General features: G+C 39.1%; 1 protein-coding gene across 10 annotated transcripts in view; it reads right to left on the bottom strand.

Annotated features, from left to right (window-relative positions):
• Positions 1-19952, bottom strand: part of RAP1GDS1 (Rap1 GTPase-GDP dissociation stimulator 1) — a 200816-nt gene extending 180864 nt beyond the window's left edge. For 4 of the 10 annotated variants that reach the window (XM_071215531.1, XM_058295196.1, XM_058295186.1 and 1 more), the window contains exon 1: positions 19644-19832. Coding sequence is in view for 8 of the 10 variants with exons in the window: in XM_058295196.1 (XP_058151179.1) it covers positions 19644-19647 (4 nt within the window). In the remaining 2 variants the exon portion in view is untranslated. Of the gene's footprint in view, positions 1-19643 lie in introns of all 10 variants that reach the window. The other 6 variants (XM_058295208.1, XM_058295190.1, XM_058295193.2 and 3 more) reach the window with 4 other exon arrangements.
• Between the last annotated feature and the right edge of the window lie 200 nt (positions 19953-20152).

Raw genomic sequence — 20152 nt, forward strand, 5'->3', positions numbered from 1 at the left:
CTCCAAATTGGCACTGCACAGAAAATATTTTTTAGTTTTAATTTTATTTTAGTGGGTATTACCTTCACATAACCAGTTCCACTCTCCAGAAGCAATCAATGTTAACATTTGTGAGTATTTTTAGAGGTATTTTGTGTGTATACATGCAATTATATATATATACATCCATACACCTCCATACACAAGTGTACATAAGTTTAAAGCATAAGGAATCTGACGATGTTACTACACTAATGATTACCATTCTCATGGTAGTGATCTTAATGAAAGAAAATATTTGGCAGGTAGTTCCCCCTTTGACAAATTTCATAGCAATCTGTTTCTTACTGAGAAAACTTGACTTTTAGATTTTATAACTGTTCCAACTATTACCGTTACATAACAAACTGCCCAAAACTTACTGACATAAAACAAAAACAATTATATTATGCTCACAGATTCTGTGAGCCAGGACTTCACAAAGTGTACACATTGAGGTTGGTTTGCCTCTGGCTTCGCCAGGTCTGAAGCCTCAATGGGTGACCCTGGGAGCGAATCAGATGGCTGGGGCAAGGGTAATCTGAATGACCTTAGGGTCCATTCACTCACATGTCTGGCAACTGGGCTGGAAAGCCTTGAAGACTATGATAGCCAACCTGAGACATGACACTAGATCTGTGACCTCTCCATGTGGTTGGCTTCCTCAGAGCATGGCAGTCTCAGGGTACTTAGACTTTTCCCTGCTACAAGCCGGTGAGTGTTCCAATGAACAAAGTGGAAGCCACATTGCCTTTTTATAATATAGCCTAGGAGGTCACACAGTATCACTTTACCACACTCTGCTCATTACAAGTGAGTCATAAACCTGCATGCAGTTTGAAGAGGAGAAACAGACTCCAATTATCGGCAGAGTGGCAAGTTCTAGAAGGATATGTGGAGCAAGATATATTTTGTGGCCATCTTTAAAAAACAACCTGCTACAACAATAATATTGCCTATATGTTTTGATTAAAATAATGAAACAAACAGCATTATACCCTTTGATTGGTTTTAATACTGAATATAAGATAAAATTTCCCCAAAATGATTGCATTGTCAGCTTTGGAAATAGAAATTAAAAGTTACTTGGACATTATTTCATGTACTAGTTACAACTACATTGTGAAATACATGTTGTTATTATTCCTATTTTAATAGATGAAAAAACTGAGTTCAGAAGCTGAATAACTTGCCAAAGTCTAGGTTCTTTCCACCATATAGGCAGTCCATGCTTTGCACACTACGGTTTAACTGAATCTCATGCACATATCATGGATATCAGAACTGTGCAAAGCAAGAACTGTCTATATCTTGCTTTATATACATATAAGCACTTCAAGAATGAATTTATAACCCAATCACATCAGCTAGTTGTATCAGCTAACAACTGTCCATATGTCTGAATATGTGATCAAATAAAAATCAAAATAAAATGCTCCAGGGAGTGGTATGCCATAGTATCTGAAGTGTGGGGAACACACTCTAGCTTTCAATAGTGTTTAAGTGATAAATAAATCAATTAGAGGAAATTTTTAAAATCATCAATATTGAGCATGTATATACACCAAAGAAGGTGTGTTAGGTGCTAAAAAGATAAATATGATCTAGTCTCTTTTTATAATTCTGAGGGGTCTGTTTATTGTTTTGAAATTCCAAATTATGGCCTTATATGTTTCAATTACTCATTTTAAAGTATTTTTCTTTATTTACCAGTTAAAGTTTCTCAAAAGCAGAAAATGTTCCTTTATTTTGTCACATTCCATAATGCCTAATATGGCAGTCTTGTGTTTCTGATTTGACTGGGGGTACTTTGTGTAAACCACATAAAAGCCAGAAATGTGAGAGCGGGTATCTGTTTTGAGCTTAACAACTCCTCCTCCCACCCCAACCCCAAATACTTTTGCAACTAATTAATCTTTTGAGACTCTTCTGCAACTAAATTAAATTCATGAGGTCACACAAACTTTTCATCTTTGTTGTAAATGAATTTATTTTTTAGTCCAAATATATCATATAATTTTGAAGACTAATATATTTCTGTGAAACAAATATATCGATGTTTTACCTTTTTATAATGATTAGTTTCATCTTTTATACTGAAGTTATTTAGGAATCTTTAAAGGGAATGTTTTTCAGAACACTTAAAGGAAATAATTTTTTACAAACTGACAAATACCTTGTTAAAAAAAATATCTTGGATGGTTTGAGTTTCTCAAAGAATTAAAGTAATTTTTGGTTAAAGCACAATGATCCCTGGTTGTTTCATTTTTCCCCTGACTAAAAAAACAAAACCACCCCTCCCCTTAAATTAGGGGAATTTGCCAGTTACATGAAATTATTTTTAATTTCTAGAAAAATTTTCTAACATAAAAAAAGAATATTCCTTAGAAACAATGTAGTACCCTGTTTTAGTCTCCTAGCTGCTAAAACAAGTATCACACAACAGGAATTTATTGGCTGACAATTTCAGAGATTAGCCAGCATTCTTTGGGGTTCCTGGCAATTCTGTCACATGGCAATGCACAGGTGATGTCTTCGCCTTTCTACTCCAGGTTCCACTGACTTCTGGCTTCTGGCTATTCCCTATGGCTTCCTCTTCCTGTGTCCAATATCCTTTGCTTATTAGGACTTCATCATATTGGATTAAAGCCCATCCTCATTCAGTTTGGACACATCTAATAACATCTTCAAAGGTCCCATTTACAAATGGATTTATACCTACAGGGTCAGGGGTTAGATCTAAAAATGGCTTTTGTGGGAACAACATTCATTCCCCATCACACCCTATTGTGCTTTAATGGCTTTAAATGCCATGCCATCACTTCCCCTAGAAATGTATTTAATGCCCAAGGCAAAAAAAAAAAAAAAGGAAAAATAGAACAGATCTTGGTTTGGGCAGAAGACCTTGGTATGTATCTGAGCTTGAAGATTTACAAATGATTATTTGTATAAGTTCCCCATGAAATGGGCTTTTATTTTTTTAAAGATTTATTTATTTATTTCTCTCCCCTTTTCACCCCTCCCCCCACCACAGTTGTCTGTTCTCTGTGTCCATTTGCTGCGTGTTCTTCTTTGTGTGCTTCTATTGTTATCAGCAGCACGGGAATCTGTTTCTTTTTGTTGTGTCATCTTGTTGTGTCAGCTCTCCGTGTGGGCGGAGCCATTCCTGGGCAGGCTGAACTTTCTTTTGCACTGGGTGGCTCTCCTTATGGGACATACTCCTTGCGCGTGGGGCTCCCTACCTGGGGACACCCCTGCATGGCACGGTACTCCTTACACGCATCAGCATTGCATGTGGGCCAGCTCCACACGGGTCAAGGAGGCCCACGTTATGAACCATGGACCTCCCATGTGGTAGACGGACGCCCTAACCACTGGGCCAAGTCTGCTTCCCAAAATGGGCTTTTAGTTCTCTTCCATTTTTATTTGGAGTTTTCTTTGGTTTTTACTCAATAATAATGACAGAATTTTAAGAATAGACTCTCTTTGCCTAGAGGAACCCGCACCAAATCTTGATGTGTATTTCTGTCTCTCCCATTTCTCAGCAAGCTCTGTTTTTTCCCCATTTCCCAATTAAATTCTTAAAAAAAATTTTTTAAGAGTATATATGAAATGGAGATTTGAAGAGGCTAAATAATGCCAAAGGTTACACTATGCAATTAGTTTATGAAAAGCAGGATTCCTTCCTCTCTCTCTAATTTTTTATATCACTCTGGTCAACTGAAAATTTGGTTTAATTGTGATTGATGACCATATATCACAGATAGTTAACTTTGCTCTTGACTGTATTCTTTTATTAATTTTCACAATACTTTTTTAAAATTAATAGACCACAAGGAATGTTACATTAAAAAACATAAAAATATAAGAGGTTCCCATATAACCCACTCCCCACCACATCATTTTTGTAAATTGTATTTTAAGATATATACATCACCAAAAAAAGCATTACAATGAAAAGTGTAAGAGGCTTCTGTACACCCCCACCCCTCCACCCCCCTGCTCCCACACCAACAACCTCCCTCATCCTTGCGGCACACTCATTGCTCTCAGTGAACACATTTTGGGGCGCTGCTGCACTTCACAGATACTAGTTTACCCTGTAGTTCACACTCTCCCCCAGTACATTCAGTGGGCTATGGTAGGATATATGAAGTCCAGCATCTGACCCTGCAATATCATTAAGGCAACTCAAAATCCCAAAATGCCCCCACATCACATCTCTTTTACCCTTTCCCTGCCCTCAGCAACTACTGTGGCCACTTTCTCCACCTTGATGCTAAAATTTCTTCTATTACCCGTCACAATAGTTTTATAGTAGAATATCAGTAAGTCCACTCTAGTCCATATTTTATTTTCATTCTGTGGGCCCTGGGATGGCAATGTCCCCTCCACCTCTAGATCCAGAGGGGGCTTAGATTCCACATGGATGATGGATTCTATTCCTCTGCTTACAGTTGTAGGAACTCTTGGTTCCCTGGTGTGGTGGTTGACCATCTTCACCTCCCTGTTAGGTGAGCTAGGTAAGAAGAATGAACCAGAGAGTAGGAGTCGCTACTCTGTTGAGGCTCAGGGAATTTTCACAATAATTTTAAATAAATTATTTTTCAAAAAGAAATTAACTTTACCACAATTCTGAATACAATTAAATTTTTAGTAGTGCAGAAACTGTAACAGAAATCTCAGAGATTACTAATTCAAATACCAACAAGAGGCAAGTAGATCATTTTAAAGAACGAAATTTGCAGGATATATGATAATAGGAAACAGTGAATTGGAGACCCCATACCCTGCCTAAAGGGTAACTACAGCTGACTGTTGCCAATAGGAATGCAGACCGAGAGATCCTGAATTTTTAAATCATTTTTTAAAGTTGGAAAGTAGATTTTTTCCCAGAAACCTACTGATATTTTAATGTTGACAATGAATTCTACTTTCCAAAGCTTCCCTAATAAAATCCATCTGCAGACTACATTTGGCCAATGGGCTGCTAGTTTGTAAACTATCTTATAAAAGATGCCTATTAACACTGTAGGGTAATGCTGATAGATTGAGTAGGTGACCCTATGACATCAACGGACATCAATTTATTGAATCCCAACAGGAAGAAATATTGAGAGAATAAAACTGTAATATCACTGTATGTGTTATAGGAGTCTAAAAAGTGAGATGTGTCCAGAGACGTGTTAGGTCAGCATAAGCTGAAATAGTATTCATAGAGGTGTTAGAAACTGACCCAGACTTTGGAAAATTTTAAGAAGAAGGTAGGAAAAAAAGTTATTCTAGAAGGAGGAATAACCTGAGCAAAGGTATACTGTTATAACACTGACAAAGAATATTTAGGGGACAGGGAGAATTCAAGGGATGATATATTTCAGAGAGCAGTGAGAAAGAGAAGAGAGATCTCAGTTCTCTATATATTTTGAAAACTAAGCAGAGCTTAGACTTGATGTGGTAGGCAATTAGATTCCTAAGTGAGTGATATAATAGATGTGGTGTCTTTTAAAAAGGATTAATATGAGCATAGTATGTAGAAAGGATTGGAGAACAGAGAACCTAGTATCAGTAAGGTCAACTAATAAATGTTCCCAGTAATACAAGAATGAAGAGATGAGAGTATGGATTAGAACCCTGGAAGTATAAAAGAAAACCGGTAACCTAAAAGTTATTCATTGGAATGAGTCCTTGTGTGGTAGTTTGAGTCTTTCATGGACCCCCAGACAATTATGTTCTTAAATTGGTCTGTTCTTGTGGATGTAAACCTATTGTGAACCTTTGATTAGCTTAAATTCGGTTAAGGGTCCTTTGATTACATTACTCCAGTAAGGCATAGCCCAGGGTGGGTCTTAATCCTCCTACTGGAATCCTTTATAAACTGGATTTGGTAGAACTGTGAGACAGAGAAAAACTCCTAGAAGCTGAGAAAGGAAGCCCGAGAGAGGCAGCCATAGGAGCAGAGAGAAAGCAAGAAGCTGAGAAGGAGAACGCAGAGACCCAACAGATGCTGCCACTGTGTTCTACCATGTGCCTTATCACCCACAGTCGCAGCACAGGGAGAAAGCATCTCCTGTTGAAGCCTTGACCTAGACATTTTTCTTGGCCTTGGACATTTTTCTTAAAACTAATAAATGCCCATTGTAAAAGCCAACCTATTTCTGGTACATTGCCTTGGCAGCCTTAGCAAATTAAACCACCTTGGGTATTAGTTTGTTCATGCTTTTATGTGCACATGCATACTTTTTCATTAACATGTTGGAGCTAGCCTGGTATAGTGAACAGAATACTGGTCTAGGAATTAGGAGACAAAGATTCTACATCTAACACTACCCCTAACTACCTTGGGTATGTCTCTTACCCTCATTGACCCTTCATTCCCTAATCTGAACAGAAAGAGGCAAGTCATGTCATTACTGTTTGAAGCCCTTGATCTGGCTGCCTTTCTATTCTAAAGTCCAACAATCTGGAGATCGAAGATTTCAGATAAAAATCTAGATCTCAGGCTTTTTTTTTGTAAAAACAAACTTTTTGCAACCATGACAAAAACTGGGTGGAGTGGAGCAGGGGAGACCTCCCTGTTTCAGTCTGCTAAAAGCTGCCCAAAGCAGTATACCAGAAATGGATTCAGTTTTTCAATGGGGATTTATTAGGTTGCAAGCTTACAGTTCTGAGACCATTTAAGTGTCCAAATCAAGTCATCAGGAGATGCCTTCTCCCTTCTCCTCTGGCTCTCATTTGCTTCAGCTTCTGGCTTCTTCTTTCCCAGGTTCAGTTTGATTGTAGCTTCTGGCTCTCATGGCATTCTCTCTGCTCTTGTGGCTTTCTCTCTATCTCTACAGACTTTTTTCTCTGTATATCCATTCTCTTTACAAAGGACTCCAGTACAAGGATTAAGACCCACCCTGAAATATGCCTTATAGAAGTAATCTAATCAAATGATCCTAATCAAAGGGTTCTGCCCAAGCAAGTTCACAGGAATGGATTAATTTAAGAATATAATTTTCTAGGGTCCACAAAAGACTCAAACTACCACATTCCCTTAGGACACATACTTTGCAATTTAACATAGTCCCCACCATTTCCTGTTGTATCCCTACGTTGCAACCCAGTATCAGTTATTTCACTGCTGTTTTTATTATAGAAAAGAAATATTTTTTCTAAACTTTTCTGTCCATAAATAAAGGTTTATTTAAACACAGCCATACTCATTTCTTATGTACTATCGATAGTTGCTTTTATTACAATGGCAGAGATGAGAAGTTACAATACAGACCATATGTGGCACTCTCATCCCTTCACACTGCTGCTTAATGTACTACAAATTGCAGTGACATAGTTATAACTCACCAATGTTTGAAGTACCATAAGCATTGTCATAACACAATAATTCATTATTTTTACAACCACTGCATAACTATTATGTCAGAACAAGACAAGTAGAATTTGTTAAGGCACAGTAAAGTGTGACTTATTTTGTTACTGAATTAGAGAGCAAAGCATTATATTATGCAATGACACTATAGCTATGCTTAAAAAATACAATATTCAATCAGTCCCCATTATTCCTAGATTCCATAGTTAGGGGCACTTTTACAATGCTTTCATGTTCATGATCATCCAAGACAAATACACAGCAAAAAATCTGAGTTGCCCAACAAACACATATCCTAAGTAAGGTCAAACAAAGTGACACTCTGCATTCTTGTTTCAGCCCTCATATGGTAAACAAGTGTCCTTTCTGTGATATATGTCCCACACATTTTTCTCATTTTTTCAATTTGATTGGTGATTTTGCTGTTTAAAATGGCTCCCAAGAATAATACTGAAGTGCTATTTAGTGTTCCTAAGCACCCAGAGGGCTTTGATGTCCCCTATGGCGAAAATACATGTGCTGGTTTTGTTCAGGCATGAGTAGTAATCCTGTTCAATGCTAATAAATCAACACCAATTTAATAAGCTCCAATTACATGCTGCCCCCAACAATTTAACTTTGCTTAAGTTTATATTCAGAGGGTTTGTTTAAATGTTGCTTTAACATGTTCTGAAAGCAACAATCTGATTCTAAAACGGAGCTAAAAGGGATCCATCTCTACTGGTGAAAACAAAGCATTTCTTGCAGATTCATTCTATGCAAATTTAAGGAAGAAACAAATGATAGAGAAGGTCTCTTTAAAGGAAACACACCAAAAAAGCAAGGTTATTATTGATCAAATGTGATCAGAGGCTTACAGAACCTAGCCCCATATTTTCTTAGGGGCAATAGTTCAATATGTAATGGGAATCTACTGTACATCATTATCAAAGCATTCATCAATTTCCCAATTCATAGGAAAGCAATCATCAGAAAAATTAGAAAATGTAAAACAAAATATCTCGTAACAGCAGAATTTCTTCACAAAAAATAAAAAATGAAAATGAACCTACAACCAAAGTTTATTTCTGATATGCTCATTTGTTTACTGATGATGAGTTAATTAAATCGTGTTTGACTACCGCAACCAAAGAAATGTTTTCAGAGAAAATAAGCTTCTTTAAGGTTAATTAGCCTTTCAATGTGTATAGTTACTTGAAGATTAAGGATGTTGGGAGCAACATCAACAGTAAAACTAAAAGAAAAAACAAAAAATTTTGACAGGTATTTCCTGGCTCTTGAGTTAGTTGTGAGATATTAATGACACTAAATTGTTGCTTTTAGGAGTCGATGCTGACTTTGAAGTGACTAAATTAGAATTAGCCTTTATAAATAGTCAACATCAAATAACTAGGCAAGAGATTATTTTCAAAGTTAAGAAAAACAGTTAATTCAGTACAAACTGAAGTGGAATCTGCTAAGATGTGTTACAACTGATAGTGGTAAAAATATCCAAGGTAGAGAAAAAGGCTTGGCTGAACAAATCTACAAAACTTGTGAAAATATGATATGTTTAAAGCCTGTGGTTATTCATTATATCATTCATCAGCAGGTACTTTATAGAAACTATTTAAATCAATCGTGTAATACTGAACCAGTAGTATCAACAAAAAACTTCATTTGTTTTCACAGAAAAACATCATCAATATTGTGCACGCTTATCAGTGCACAGAATATTCATAGAAGCTGAATTTTTTACAATGCCCTGTCAAACAGCAGTTCAATGACTTAGCAGTTGTAATATTTTATTGTGATTTGCTTAACTTAGCAACAAGTTTGAAATTTTCTGAAGAACCACCCTCAACCACTATTACATAAAAGTCCATGGCTTTGGAATTCAGATTGTGCTAAAGAGTTGATGTTTCTTAATGAATATGACCTAAAAGTCAAGCCAAAACAGTGCTTACATGTCAAATTTACACTATGGTAATGTCATCTTGATGAGAACTAAGACTGTTTGAATCACAACATCAAGCTGCTATATACACTTTCTGTCCAATCAAAAGTTAAAATAAGAAGCAAGAAAACCATTTATATACAAATTTGCAAAAGATATATTTTTCTGAGCTCAAACTACAGTCCCAGCAGTATTTTCCAGACCTTGTTGCAAGTGCAAAAGAAATTTCCATATTTAAAATCCATTTTACTATGCAATTTAGAAACTTCCACCTAACTTTCAATTGGAAGTTGTTATTCTGCAATGTAATGACATGCTAACTTCTCTTTGCATTTGCAAAGAGAGGAATCTAGAAGAATTCTACAAATACCTTCCAAGAATGAATATTCTTAATATAAAATGTTCAAGGATTGAGATCAGCATTTGACAGAACGTCTGTGAAACAAAAAGATGTTTACAGACAAAATATACAAAATTACCTTACAGACCTGCATTAACAAACATTTGCAGTAGACGACAGGGAACACTAATTATGAACCTCAATTAAGTGAAATGCTATCCCTCCCCAAAAAGAATTCTAGTGTTCTCATTAGCAAACCTGTATTAAAATAAACTGTACTCAACCTTTATTATATTTTGAATTTAGTCAAAACAAACTATGATATTTGTTGTCTTTCTTGCCACATAAGTACCGAAATAATACTCCTAATTTTGTCTCTTGGCCTGCAAAGCCTAAAATACATTCTACTCTACAGAAAAAGTTTGCTGACCTCTGCTCTATAGCGGTGCTACTCAAAGTGTAGTTAGAAGCCCAAAACATAAGAATCACCTGGGAGTGTCTAGCAATGCAAATTTCCAGCTTATCCCACACCTACTGAATTAGAATTTTTTTTTTTAATATATCAGAGAATAAAGCTGGGATCTTGTATGTGCCAAGCCACTACTCAATCACTGTGCCACATTGGCTTCCCTGAGTTGGTTTTCTTATTTGTTTTGCTTGCTGTTTGTTTTTATTTTTTCAGGAGGCACTGGAAACCAAACCCAGGATCTCCCACATGGGAGGTGGGTGTTCAACCATTTGAACCACATGCATTCCCCAGAATGTGAGTGTGAGCCTAGTAATTTTAGAAAACAAGCTTTCCTGTTGATTATTATGCAAACTAATATTTGATGACCACTGCTCTTTAGGGGTCCAGTGGGTCCTGGGCTCTGCCTCCCCCTCTCTAAGGAGCCTGGAGCAAGTAGTGACTTGAATGCCCCAGAACACAAGTTAAAATTTAACAAACCTCCCTACAGGAAAACAATGTACAGATGGTATCATAGACTGTAATTTTCTCTAGGCTGTACACTTCCTTCCTACAATAACATCACCAGAGCCCATTTATGGAATTCTGTTATGAAATGTCTTTGTTCTGAGACCCTTTATATTGCCCCTCGTTCTCCCGCCTCTGCAGAGTGCTATCTTCATTCTCCAAACTGCCACCTTCAGAGACCCTCTCCTGTCTTAAGTCCCAATAAATAAAGCTTATATCTGACACTGTATCAGGTGTGTTCTTTGGTCTTGCAGCCACCTGGACCCGGGTCCTTCAGGAGCTGGGTTGGAACATCTCTAAAACAGGATTTTAGAAACTTGGTTGTCATGGATAAATTATTTAATTCTTTGAGTCTCAGTTTCAATATGAGTAAAATGGGGATGTCACACACTTCACAGAACTGTTGAAATTATCAATTTTTAAAAATACTTAAAGCTTAGCATAACTTACATCAGTAATTCTTAATAAATGGTAACAATTAATTCAATGGCATGTACTGAAGTCAACTTGTACCAGCTCATAGGAGATGATTAAATTTCCAGGTATTTTGCAAGCCAGTTATTAAAACAGCCATCATTGAAAATTCAATCATGTAAACTTAATTAAGTTAAATTAAAAACAGAGGTATTAATACTCAAAACTTATCACACTTAATTATTTTACTATTACCTGTGTAAATGAGGTTATTTATGCCTACTGTATCTGTATAATGGAAATACCATATAATGGTGAGTTGCAGTTCATTTCTTCCCAACTTTGCATTTTGATACCCTGAAGTCAACCACGGTGGGAATATTTACACCATAGAAAATTGACAAACACTTCGAATCAAGGCTTTTTCTTAAGAAGGCTTTTCATTAAACATTACTATTACATAGAAATTACACAATTCAGTTTTGAACTCAGAGTCTGAATTAATTATGCATGTAGAGATGTTAATAATGTGCTGCATACAAAGATTTGAACCCTGAAATGTATTGCGGCAATAATAATACGTAAGTAATAGCTGAGAAGACACAAACATGGACAAAATTGAGTAAAAGCCTCTAGGAAAAAAAGGCCAAATATTGAGTTCACATTGAAAAATTCATTTTGTGAACAAGAAGTCAAAAGGATTTTGAAGTTTACAAGAACGGCATCAAGGCTAGCAAGCAGCTCTACTAGACCACTTCCATTTTCACTATGCTAATACACAGTTTAAACTCACCGAATGCTTCCAGTCACAAAAGTTTATAAAAAGATGCACTGAGAGAATTACATTATTCTGCAGTCTGAATCTAGCACCCACTTCTTAGCCATCGTGGGAATGTTTCTTCAAGCCCATCTATTTATTTAAACTTAAGCTCAAAACAAATAATTTGATTCAAACCCGCAAGTTGCTACCTCAAATAGATAATACTCTTTGAGCATTAAAGAAAAATAAGTTATATAGGGATGCATATAATATATACATCTTTATGACATCTTAAATAAGATGTCATGAGTCAATGACACTGAGTATATTTCAAAGTTTAGTTTCAAAGAATCAGAATTTTAGAACCAAGAAATTTTACAAATAAACTGCTCTGACATCTTCATTTATTACTGGCCATCTCTCCACAAAAAGAGCTAATGCCAAGTTAAATGCTTAGGAAAGTATTTTATATTTTAAAAACTTTTCTTACCATAGTTATCCAAAAATTTGACTATATAAAATTAACATGACGTTCCCAATGGAATCAATCTTCCTCTTCCATTTCTCTTGATGTCCATGACTGAGTATTAAACATTTAGGAAATTCTTATGGCTGTTGCTAGTGTCACAAATAACACAAGAAGTACCAAACACAAACTCAGGTGATTTGTTATTTCTGGAGAGAGTGACCACACCAATTCCCATAAAGGCATCCAGGAGCTGCTAGATTCTGCTGTTAAAGTAACATTGGTTTTTGGGGGTTTTTGTTTGTTTTGTTTTGTTTTTAAGATTTATTTTTTATTTATTTCTCTCGCCCCATGAGTTGTCTGCTCTCTCTGTCCACTCGCTGCATGTTATTCTGTGACCACTTCTATCCTTATCAGCAGCACCGGGAATCTGTGTTTCTTTTCGTTGACTCATCTTGCCGTGTCAGCTCTCCGTGTGTGCAGCACCATTCTTGGGCAGACTGCACTTTCTTTCACGCTGGGCGGTTCTCCTTATGGGGCTCACTCCTTGCGCATGGGACTGCCCTACACCAGGGACACCCCTGTGTGGCAGGTCACTCCTTGTGCGCATCAGCACTGCGCATGGGCCAGCTCCACACAGGTCAAGGAGACCAGGGGTTTGAACCGCGGACCTCCCACGTGGTAGGCGGATGCCCTATCCATTGGGCCAAGTCCGCTCCTGTAACATGGTTTTTGATCTCCCAATGAAGGCCATAATTTTTCAAATAGTACGACTAGGAACTTCAGAATATGACTCTACCAAGGGGACTAAATTTAGCCCTTCTCTCCCACATGAAAAAATAGGTGCATATACAAAATAGAAGTAATACCAACATAAAAAATTATTGAACTAGTCAAACTATAATCTATGCTTTTTTTTTTTCTTTCTATGGACTAAAGTAGACATTTTTATTTTAGTAATGGAAAAATTTATAACATTGATATAAAGGCAGTGGTCACCAGAGGTTCTGAAAAGAGGGAGAGGAAAGAATGGGTATAACATGAGGCATTTGTGGGACATTAGAATTGTTCTGCATGATATTGCAATAATGGATACAAGCCATTATACATTTTGTCAAAACCTATAAAATTGTGCTGTGGGTTGGCTTTTACAATGGGGATTTATTATCTTAGAAACTTAGAGTTCCAAGGCTGAGAAAATGTCAAAATCAAGGCATCATCAATGATGCTTGCTCCCTGAAGCCTGGTTGTTGGTGATCCTGGACTCCTTTGACACATGGCAAAGCATATGGCAGCAACTGCTAGGCTCTCCCTTGTCCTCCAGGCTTCCTTGCCTTCGGTTTCCTGCTTTTGTGGCTTTATCATTATCTCTCTCTGTATTCATCCCATTTATAAAGGATTCCAGAAGATGATTAAGACCCAACCTGGGTCATGCCTTAATTGAAGTAACCTAATCAAAAGGCCATTAATGGGAAGCAGATGTGGCTCAAGCGTGGGTTTCCGCCTACCACATAGAAGTCCTAGGTTCGCTTCCCAGTCCCTTCTGGGGAAGGCGAGCTGGCAAGGCAGGAACAGCAAGATGACACAACAAAAGAAACACAAAGAGGAAAGACAATGAAAGACACAACAAACCAGGGAACTGAGGTGACTCAGGTGATTGAATGCCTCTCTTCCACATAGGAGGTCTCAGGTTTAGTTCCAGGTGCCTCCTAAAGAAAAGACAAGCAAATACAGAGAGTACACAGCAAATGTACACAGAGAGCAAATTTACACAACTGTGTTGAGACAAACACAGTTTGGAGACAGGTCCAAAATTGCATTATTATAAAATGGTTACACTCTCTATGCTCTTTTAAAATACTAAATTTTTGTAATAACCAGCTCACAAAAATATTTTATTACTCTACCTTGACTAAAAGAAATTGCAAAGAGCATATAAAAGCAGTATTTCTTACTATTTATCCATGAAAATCTTTCTGGTGCTCAGAGATACAAGCAAAAGAAAAGGACCATATATATGGTTGATATATATTTACAGAGAAAACAAAACTCATGGAATTAAGAGCATACTAGAGGCATACATACAAACTAGAAAAGTCTCAAATACAAAAAACCCAGTAGTATAAAAATCATTCAATCGGTAAAGAGTATTCTTTACTCTTTATGCAAACTACAGTGCAAAATAATAAATTATTTCTAAACTTACTCGGCATGATAGATATTGCAAAAATAGAAACTGTATTGTACTAAGTCACAAAGACATAAGAAAATGGAATGTCAAAGAAAATGTGAGGCACTATGGTGAGATTACAAATCACATTCAGGCAAGAAAATAGCATGTGTCATTCCATATAAAGCACAACACTTTTAAAATGTTTAAAGATATCTATGCTACCTCATAGATCTTTGAAAGGGCAAAAAATGTAGCATACATAGTGAACTCTGTTTCCACTTATCTGTACAGCTCTCCTTCTACTGGATAACATCCTAACCAAATCACATGAACTTGAGGCCTTTTCTCAGTCCTTATACCTCTGACTGCTCTGAAGCATTGACCATTCACTTTTTCTTGAACAGGAGTCTTCCACTCCTAACTATTTCTTTGTGCTTTTTTCACTGTCAAATCATTCCACTCCTTCTCTCTAAATATGGGGCATTCCTCAAGATTTTTACCTTGGAGGAGTTTTCTTCTTTTCCTCTGTTGACTCTCATCCTCCTACATAACTAACTGTCATCTCAGGATATTTATGGCTAACTTCCAAATCTTCTATTTCAAATCCTAACTCTCTGGATAGTTAAAACAACTGTTGGTTACATATTTTTTTCGAGATTCTCTCAGTCAACAAATATTATGGCATAGCTACAATGTGCCAGCACAGGGTAAACTATTATCCACGTGGTGCAGCAGTGCTCCAAAATGTGTTCACCGAGTGCGATGAGTGTGCCACAGTGATGGAAGAGGTTGTTGGTGTGGGAGGAGTGGGGTGCGAGGATGGGGGGTATACAGGAACCTCTTATGTTGTTTATAATGTAACCTTTTTTGTGATGTATGTATCTTCAAAAAAATATTATTTACAAAAATGATGGGGGTGTGTGGGTTATATGGGAACCTCTTATGTTTTTTTAATGTAACGTTCTATGTGATCTAGTAACTTTAATTTTAAAAAGTGTTATTTTAAAAAAAGGGTATTAAAAAAATCTAGTAAAACAGAACCACTGCCATCAAGGAACAGAGTCTAAATGACAGACCAAAAAGTCAAACTCAACAGGTCCAAAATTGAATATTCACGTTTTCTCTTCCAAATGAATATATTAATAGATCCTGTAGTTTCATTACGGCCCAGGCTAAATCCTGTGACTCCTTTCTCAATCCCATATTCAATCAGCCAAATAAATACTACTCTTTATTTGCAACATTCTATTCCCATTGCTACAGGCCAAAGAACACATTCATCTAAACTGTAACCACCACCCCGCAACTGTTCTTTAGTTCCTCATCTAATCCATTCTGCACTCATTTACCGATAAATTTTCTTAAATCACAGGATCTGATACATCATTTAACTGCATTTCTTCCTTTCAGAAATGTAATCAACTTTGGTTTAAATAGCACCATTTCTCTACAACCTTCTCTCCATCCCCAGAATCTGTAACATATGTAAAAGTCTTTTATATTATTTATATATATTTCTTGCTATTACAGTTATTTGTGAATTTGTCATATATTTCCTCTTAAGATTATAAGCAACTTGAAACAAAAATGCCTTATTGATCTTTGGCCTCTTACAGTACATTGCACATAGATGGTGTTCAATAAATATTAAATATATGTTGTGCGGTCACCCCTCGGGCTGAAGTGTGGTTTGCTGGCCTGGCGGGGGAGCAGCCGCGGCAGGCCAAGCCGCTGCCCCCATAATAGGGTGGCTGGTCGGACTCACCGCCACCCGTGAAGGGAGCTCGGCATGGGCGCAGAGTGCCCTCCGGTCTCCCCTTCTCGGCAGCCATGCTTCCACGGCTGCCCCTCCTCCCGGATGGCGCCACATGATGCCTTGTGGGGCGGCACCCTTCTTCTTCTTTCTCCCTGCGCAGGCGCAGGGCAGAAAATTCCAGTCTGCCCTTTTCCCCTCCCCCGACAGCAGCAACAGCCAGGCGTGGGCCGGAAACTCAAGTCTGCCCTCTACCCCAGCAACAGCAGCCACCAATCCCTAAACCCTGCCCCTTCCCCCAGCAACAGCAACAGCCAATCCCTAACCACCACCCCTCCCCCATCCAGTACCGCCCACTGACCTTTCACCGGCAACCAATCAGAACAGGGCGTGGCTTCGACCAATCAGCCTTCCCCAGCCCCTATAAAACTGTTGCCTCTCCCTCAATAAAGTGGACTTGCCTGTTTACCTTGTCTCCGCCGTAGTTCTTCTGCCGTGGGCCCTCCAGTCCTGAGAGCCCCCGACAAGGGCCTGGCCTCCCTTGTCCCCAGTTCGTCGCCTGCTTCTCCGGGCGACCCCTTCGTCGCCGGCTTCTCCGGGCGACCCCGTCAACCAAACCGCGCAACCCCTGTGAGACCAACCCCTCGTCCTGAGCTAGACCGACCCCTCGTCCGCAGCCAGACCCCACCTCTACCGACCGCGCAAACCGTCGCAATGTTGAATTTATAATAAAATATATACAGAAAACAATAACCATGGTCCATAAGTATATGTAGAAAGTTTCCTTCACTTTCTTGTGGAATAAAATCACTGCAGTTAGAGCATCCTGTAAAAAAATCACCTTATTTATTTCTTGAAAAGTCTAAAAAGTGATTTTTTTTGTGTGACCATTACGAGTACCTTCCACCTCCTATATGTATATGAATTTTTATAATAACTTCATTGGCTCTGAACCTAAAATTGTTTTCCAAAGTTTCAATTTTATATCACTTACTGATCATACACTAAATTTTGCATGTGATAAAAGGAATTCGCTTGCCTAGATGTTGTTCTCAAAACCTATACCTCTGAGAAAATCCAATTTTTTTTTTTTTTTTTAAAGAGAAGTGAATACAATTAGATAGACTTCTTGGTCCAGTCCCCACTTCTTCCATACTTCCATAATATCCACTAACCCAAATATTCATTCCAAGCCTGTACTTTCAGGTTCAAATTAGAAGATAAATAGATGATTTTAAGTCCAACAATTAATTCAACAAAGTTTACAGAATACCTAGTATATGAAAAACCCTGTGGGGGGACATAGGGATGTAATTTTCACCTTCTGGAACTCTTGATTAAAGGGACAATACACACACACAAACAACTCCAATATAAGGCAGATTATGCAAGTGCTAAGAAACCTCTAACAAGGTACAGAGCGATAAGAGAAAAGAGATATTTATTTAAAAAGGATATCTGAGAAGATTTCACAATGAGAGATGGGCTTCTATTCACTCTTTCTTAAAATCAAGTTACAGCATTCAAGAGTTTTCCAAATGTTATTATTTTTATTATTGAAATAATGAGAATGCTCTATTAATGACTGGAGTGATGAATGAACAACTATGTGATTATACCAAATACCATTGATTGCACACTTGGGATGAATTATATGCTTTATAAATATGTATCGATAAAATTGATTTGTTAAAAAAAAAAAGGCTTTTTCCAAACTACTTTAAAGTAATAATTTCATTTACTGTAGCATTGTTTTCACTAATATTGCAATAAAATTGGTGTGCTCCCACTAAAAAAAAGTACTGATTTGACTTTACATTTTTTTCGCTAAATGGGTTTCTTAAATTCACCTTGAAACATGGGGAAACTTATGTTACAGGTCAAACCTGGTAGTTAAGAAGAAAACTGGGGTATGTACAAGGGAGAGGGCACAATATATCCAATAATCTGGTTTATTATTTATTTAAAACTCTACTCTCAGAAGAAATGGTAGGCACATATAAATGGGCCATGCTATTTATACAGAAATTTGTTCAGCATACCAATAGTATCTACATTAAAAAGAGAAGTGAATAACCAAAAATAAAGTTCAAGGCCCTAGATTCATATTTCATTCAAAACTTCTCCTCCTAAAACACTGGCCTGTTCCTAATATATGGCTAAAGGTCTGAATCAAGAGCTGGCAGCATTTGCTTTTCAACTGACCTCCACAGTCACCATTTCCAGTTTAGATACTCCTTAGTTGCAATGACCTAACTCTGGACATGTTGTGTGAACTGTATTGACAGATCAAAGGATCACGCTGATCTCAAGCTTAAAATAACTTGAACATAAGGGATGGATGGGAAAAGTCAGAGCTGATAGATGTCAATGGAGCAAATTTTAAAGAGGAAATTATGACAGGAATGGAGGTAAATCGGAAACATGTCGAACTATGGTATTCCAAGTTGCTACTACACCAAAACAAACCAAAATCCAATTTTCTGCTGTTAACAACATTACAGTATTCATCGGACGGTTTTGTAATTACTGAATTTAACAGACTACATATGATGAAAATTTTTAAGATAAATTGTATGATTTTTACAGAACTTACATTGGCTTTTAAATAGATTAACTATAAAAACAAAGGAACTGAAATCAGATTATGTAGCTTTAGGCGGGGCAAGCTAGGAAAGAATAATATGCAAGTTCAGTAACAACATGTCACAGGGTGCCGTTTCCTGCTACAGTAGAAGACCAAGGAACCAAGAAAATGGGCTGAGGACAGGAATATCGCACCTTGTGGTCACCCACGCTAATTCCACAGCCAGCGGCTCTTCGCTCACGTTCCTCGTGGCCTCTGACAAGTCATCTTTTCAACCTATGAGGTTCGCCCGATCTCTCCCATCGAAAATAAATTTCCGTGCCGGCTGTAAAATCATCCTCACAAACTAACTACTTGCCTACACTTCCCCTGCCTCGGGATGAGCCGCCCCCAAAATAGGGAAAGGTCGCACTGACAGGGAAGTTGCACGAAGCGGTCTTTCTCCAGGTCGCACCGGAGCCTCGAGCCCAGCAGACGCCGGGGACAGGAAGCGAGCGGCCTTTAAAGAAGCGCGGGTTGGGGCAGAGGATGAGAGTCCGCGAGGCCGGCTCCGTGGTGCCCGGGAACCGGCAGGAAGAATGGAGGCGGGGAGGCGGGGAGGCGGGGAGGCGAGACGCCGAGAGCCGGGCAGGGGACCCGCGGCGCGGCCCGACCCCACCCCGCACCGGGACCCTCCCAGCCCGACTATCCCGTGCGCGTTCCGCGTGAGCCGAATCTCGCCGGAGGAAAAGCCCCGTCTCACACCCGTGGAACTGAGGAATTCGGCAACTTTGCGCGACAAATGCTTCCCACCCTGCAACACGCCGAGGAAGAGAAAAATGTCAGACGATGACGGGGGTGGAAGGCTGACTTACCCATGTTCCTCCCAGAGAGTGAGGAGCCGGCAGGGCGAGGCGAAGGTCTCCGGAGTCGGCGGCGCCGCGCTGTGTCCTCCTTCCACCTCCGTCTCCCCTGCAGCCAGCGAGGGACCCGCGGGGGGCGGCCACCGGGGAGGAGCAGCTACTGCTGCTGCTGCAGGCGGCGCGGCCGCGGCGGGGACGAGCGGCGGGGGCGGGGCGGGGCGGGGCGGGCGCAGCCTGCGGCGGGCGCGGCTCGGGGCGGGCCGCCGAGGCGCGGAACTGGCCTGAGCAGCGCTTGCCCGGACGCGCCGCCCGACAGCGCCCCGCCCTCCTAGCCGGGCATGCTCAGTGCCTGCCCTGGGTTGGTTTTTTATTTTTTGCCGGTGGCGAGCGAGTCTGAGGGTGTGGGTGGGTGTGTTTGTGGACCGTCTACAGCAGCCGCGGAGGAAACCGATGGCGGCCGTCTGAGGGTGTGAGGTGCTGCCTGAGGGTGGGCCCAGAGATAGTTAGCCCGGACTGCCGCC

Source organism: Dasypus novemcinctus, chromosome 1, assembly GCF_030445035.2.
Source record: "Dasypus novemcinctus isolate mDasNov1 chromosome 1, mDasNov1.1.hap2, whole genome shotgun sequence".
In the NCBI taxonomy this organism is placed as follows: Eukaryota; Metazoa; Chordata; class Mammalia; order Cingulata; family Dasypodidae; genus Dasypus; species Dasypus novemcinctus.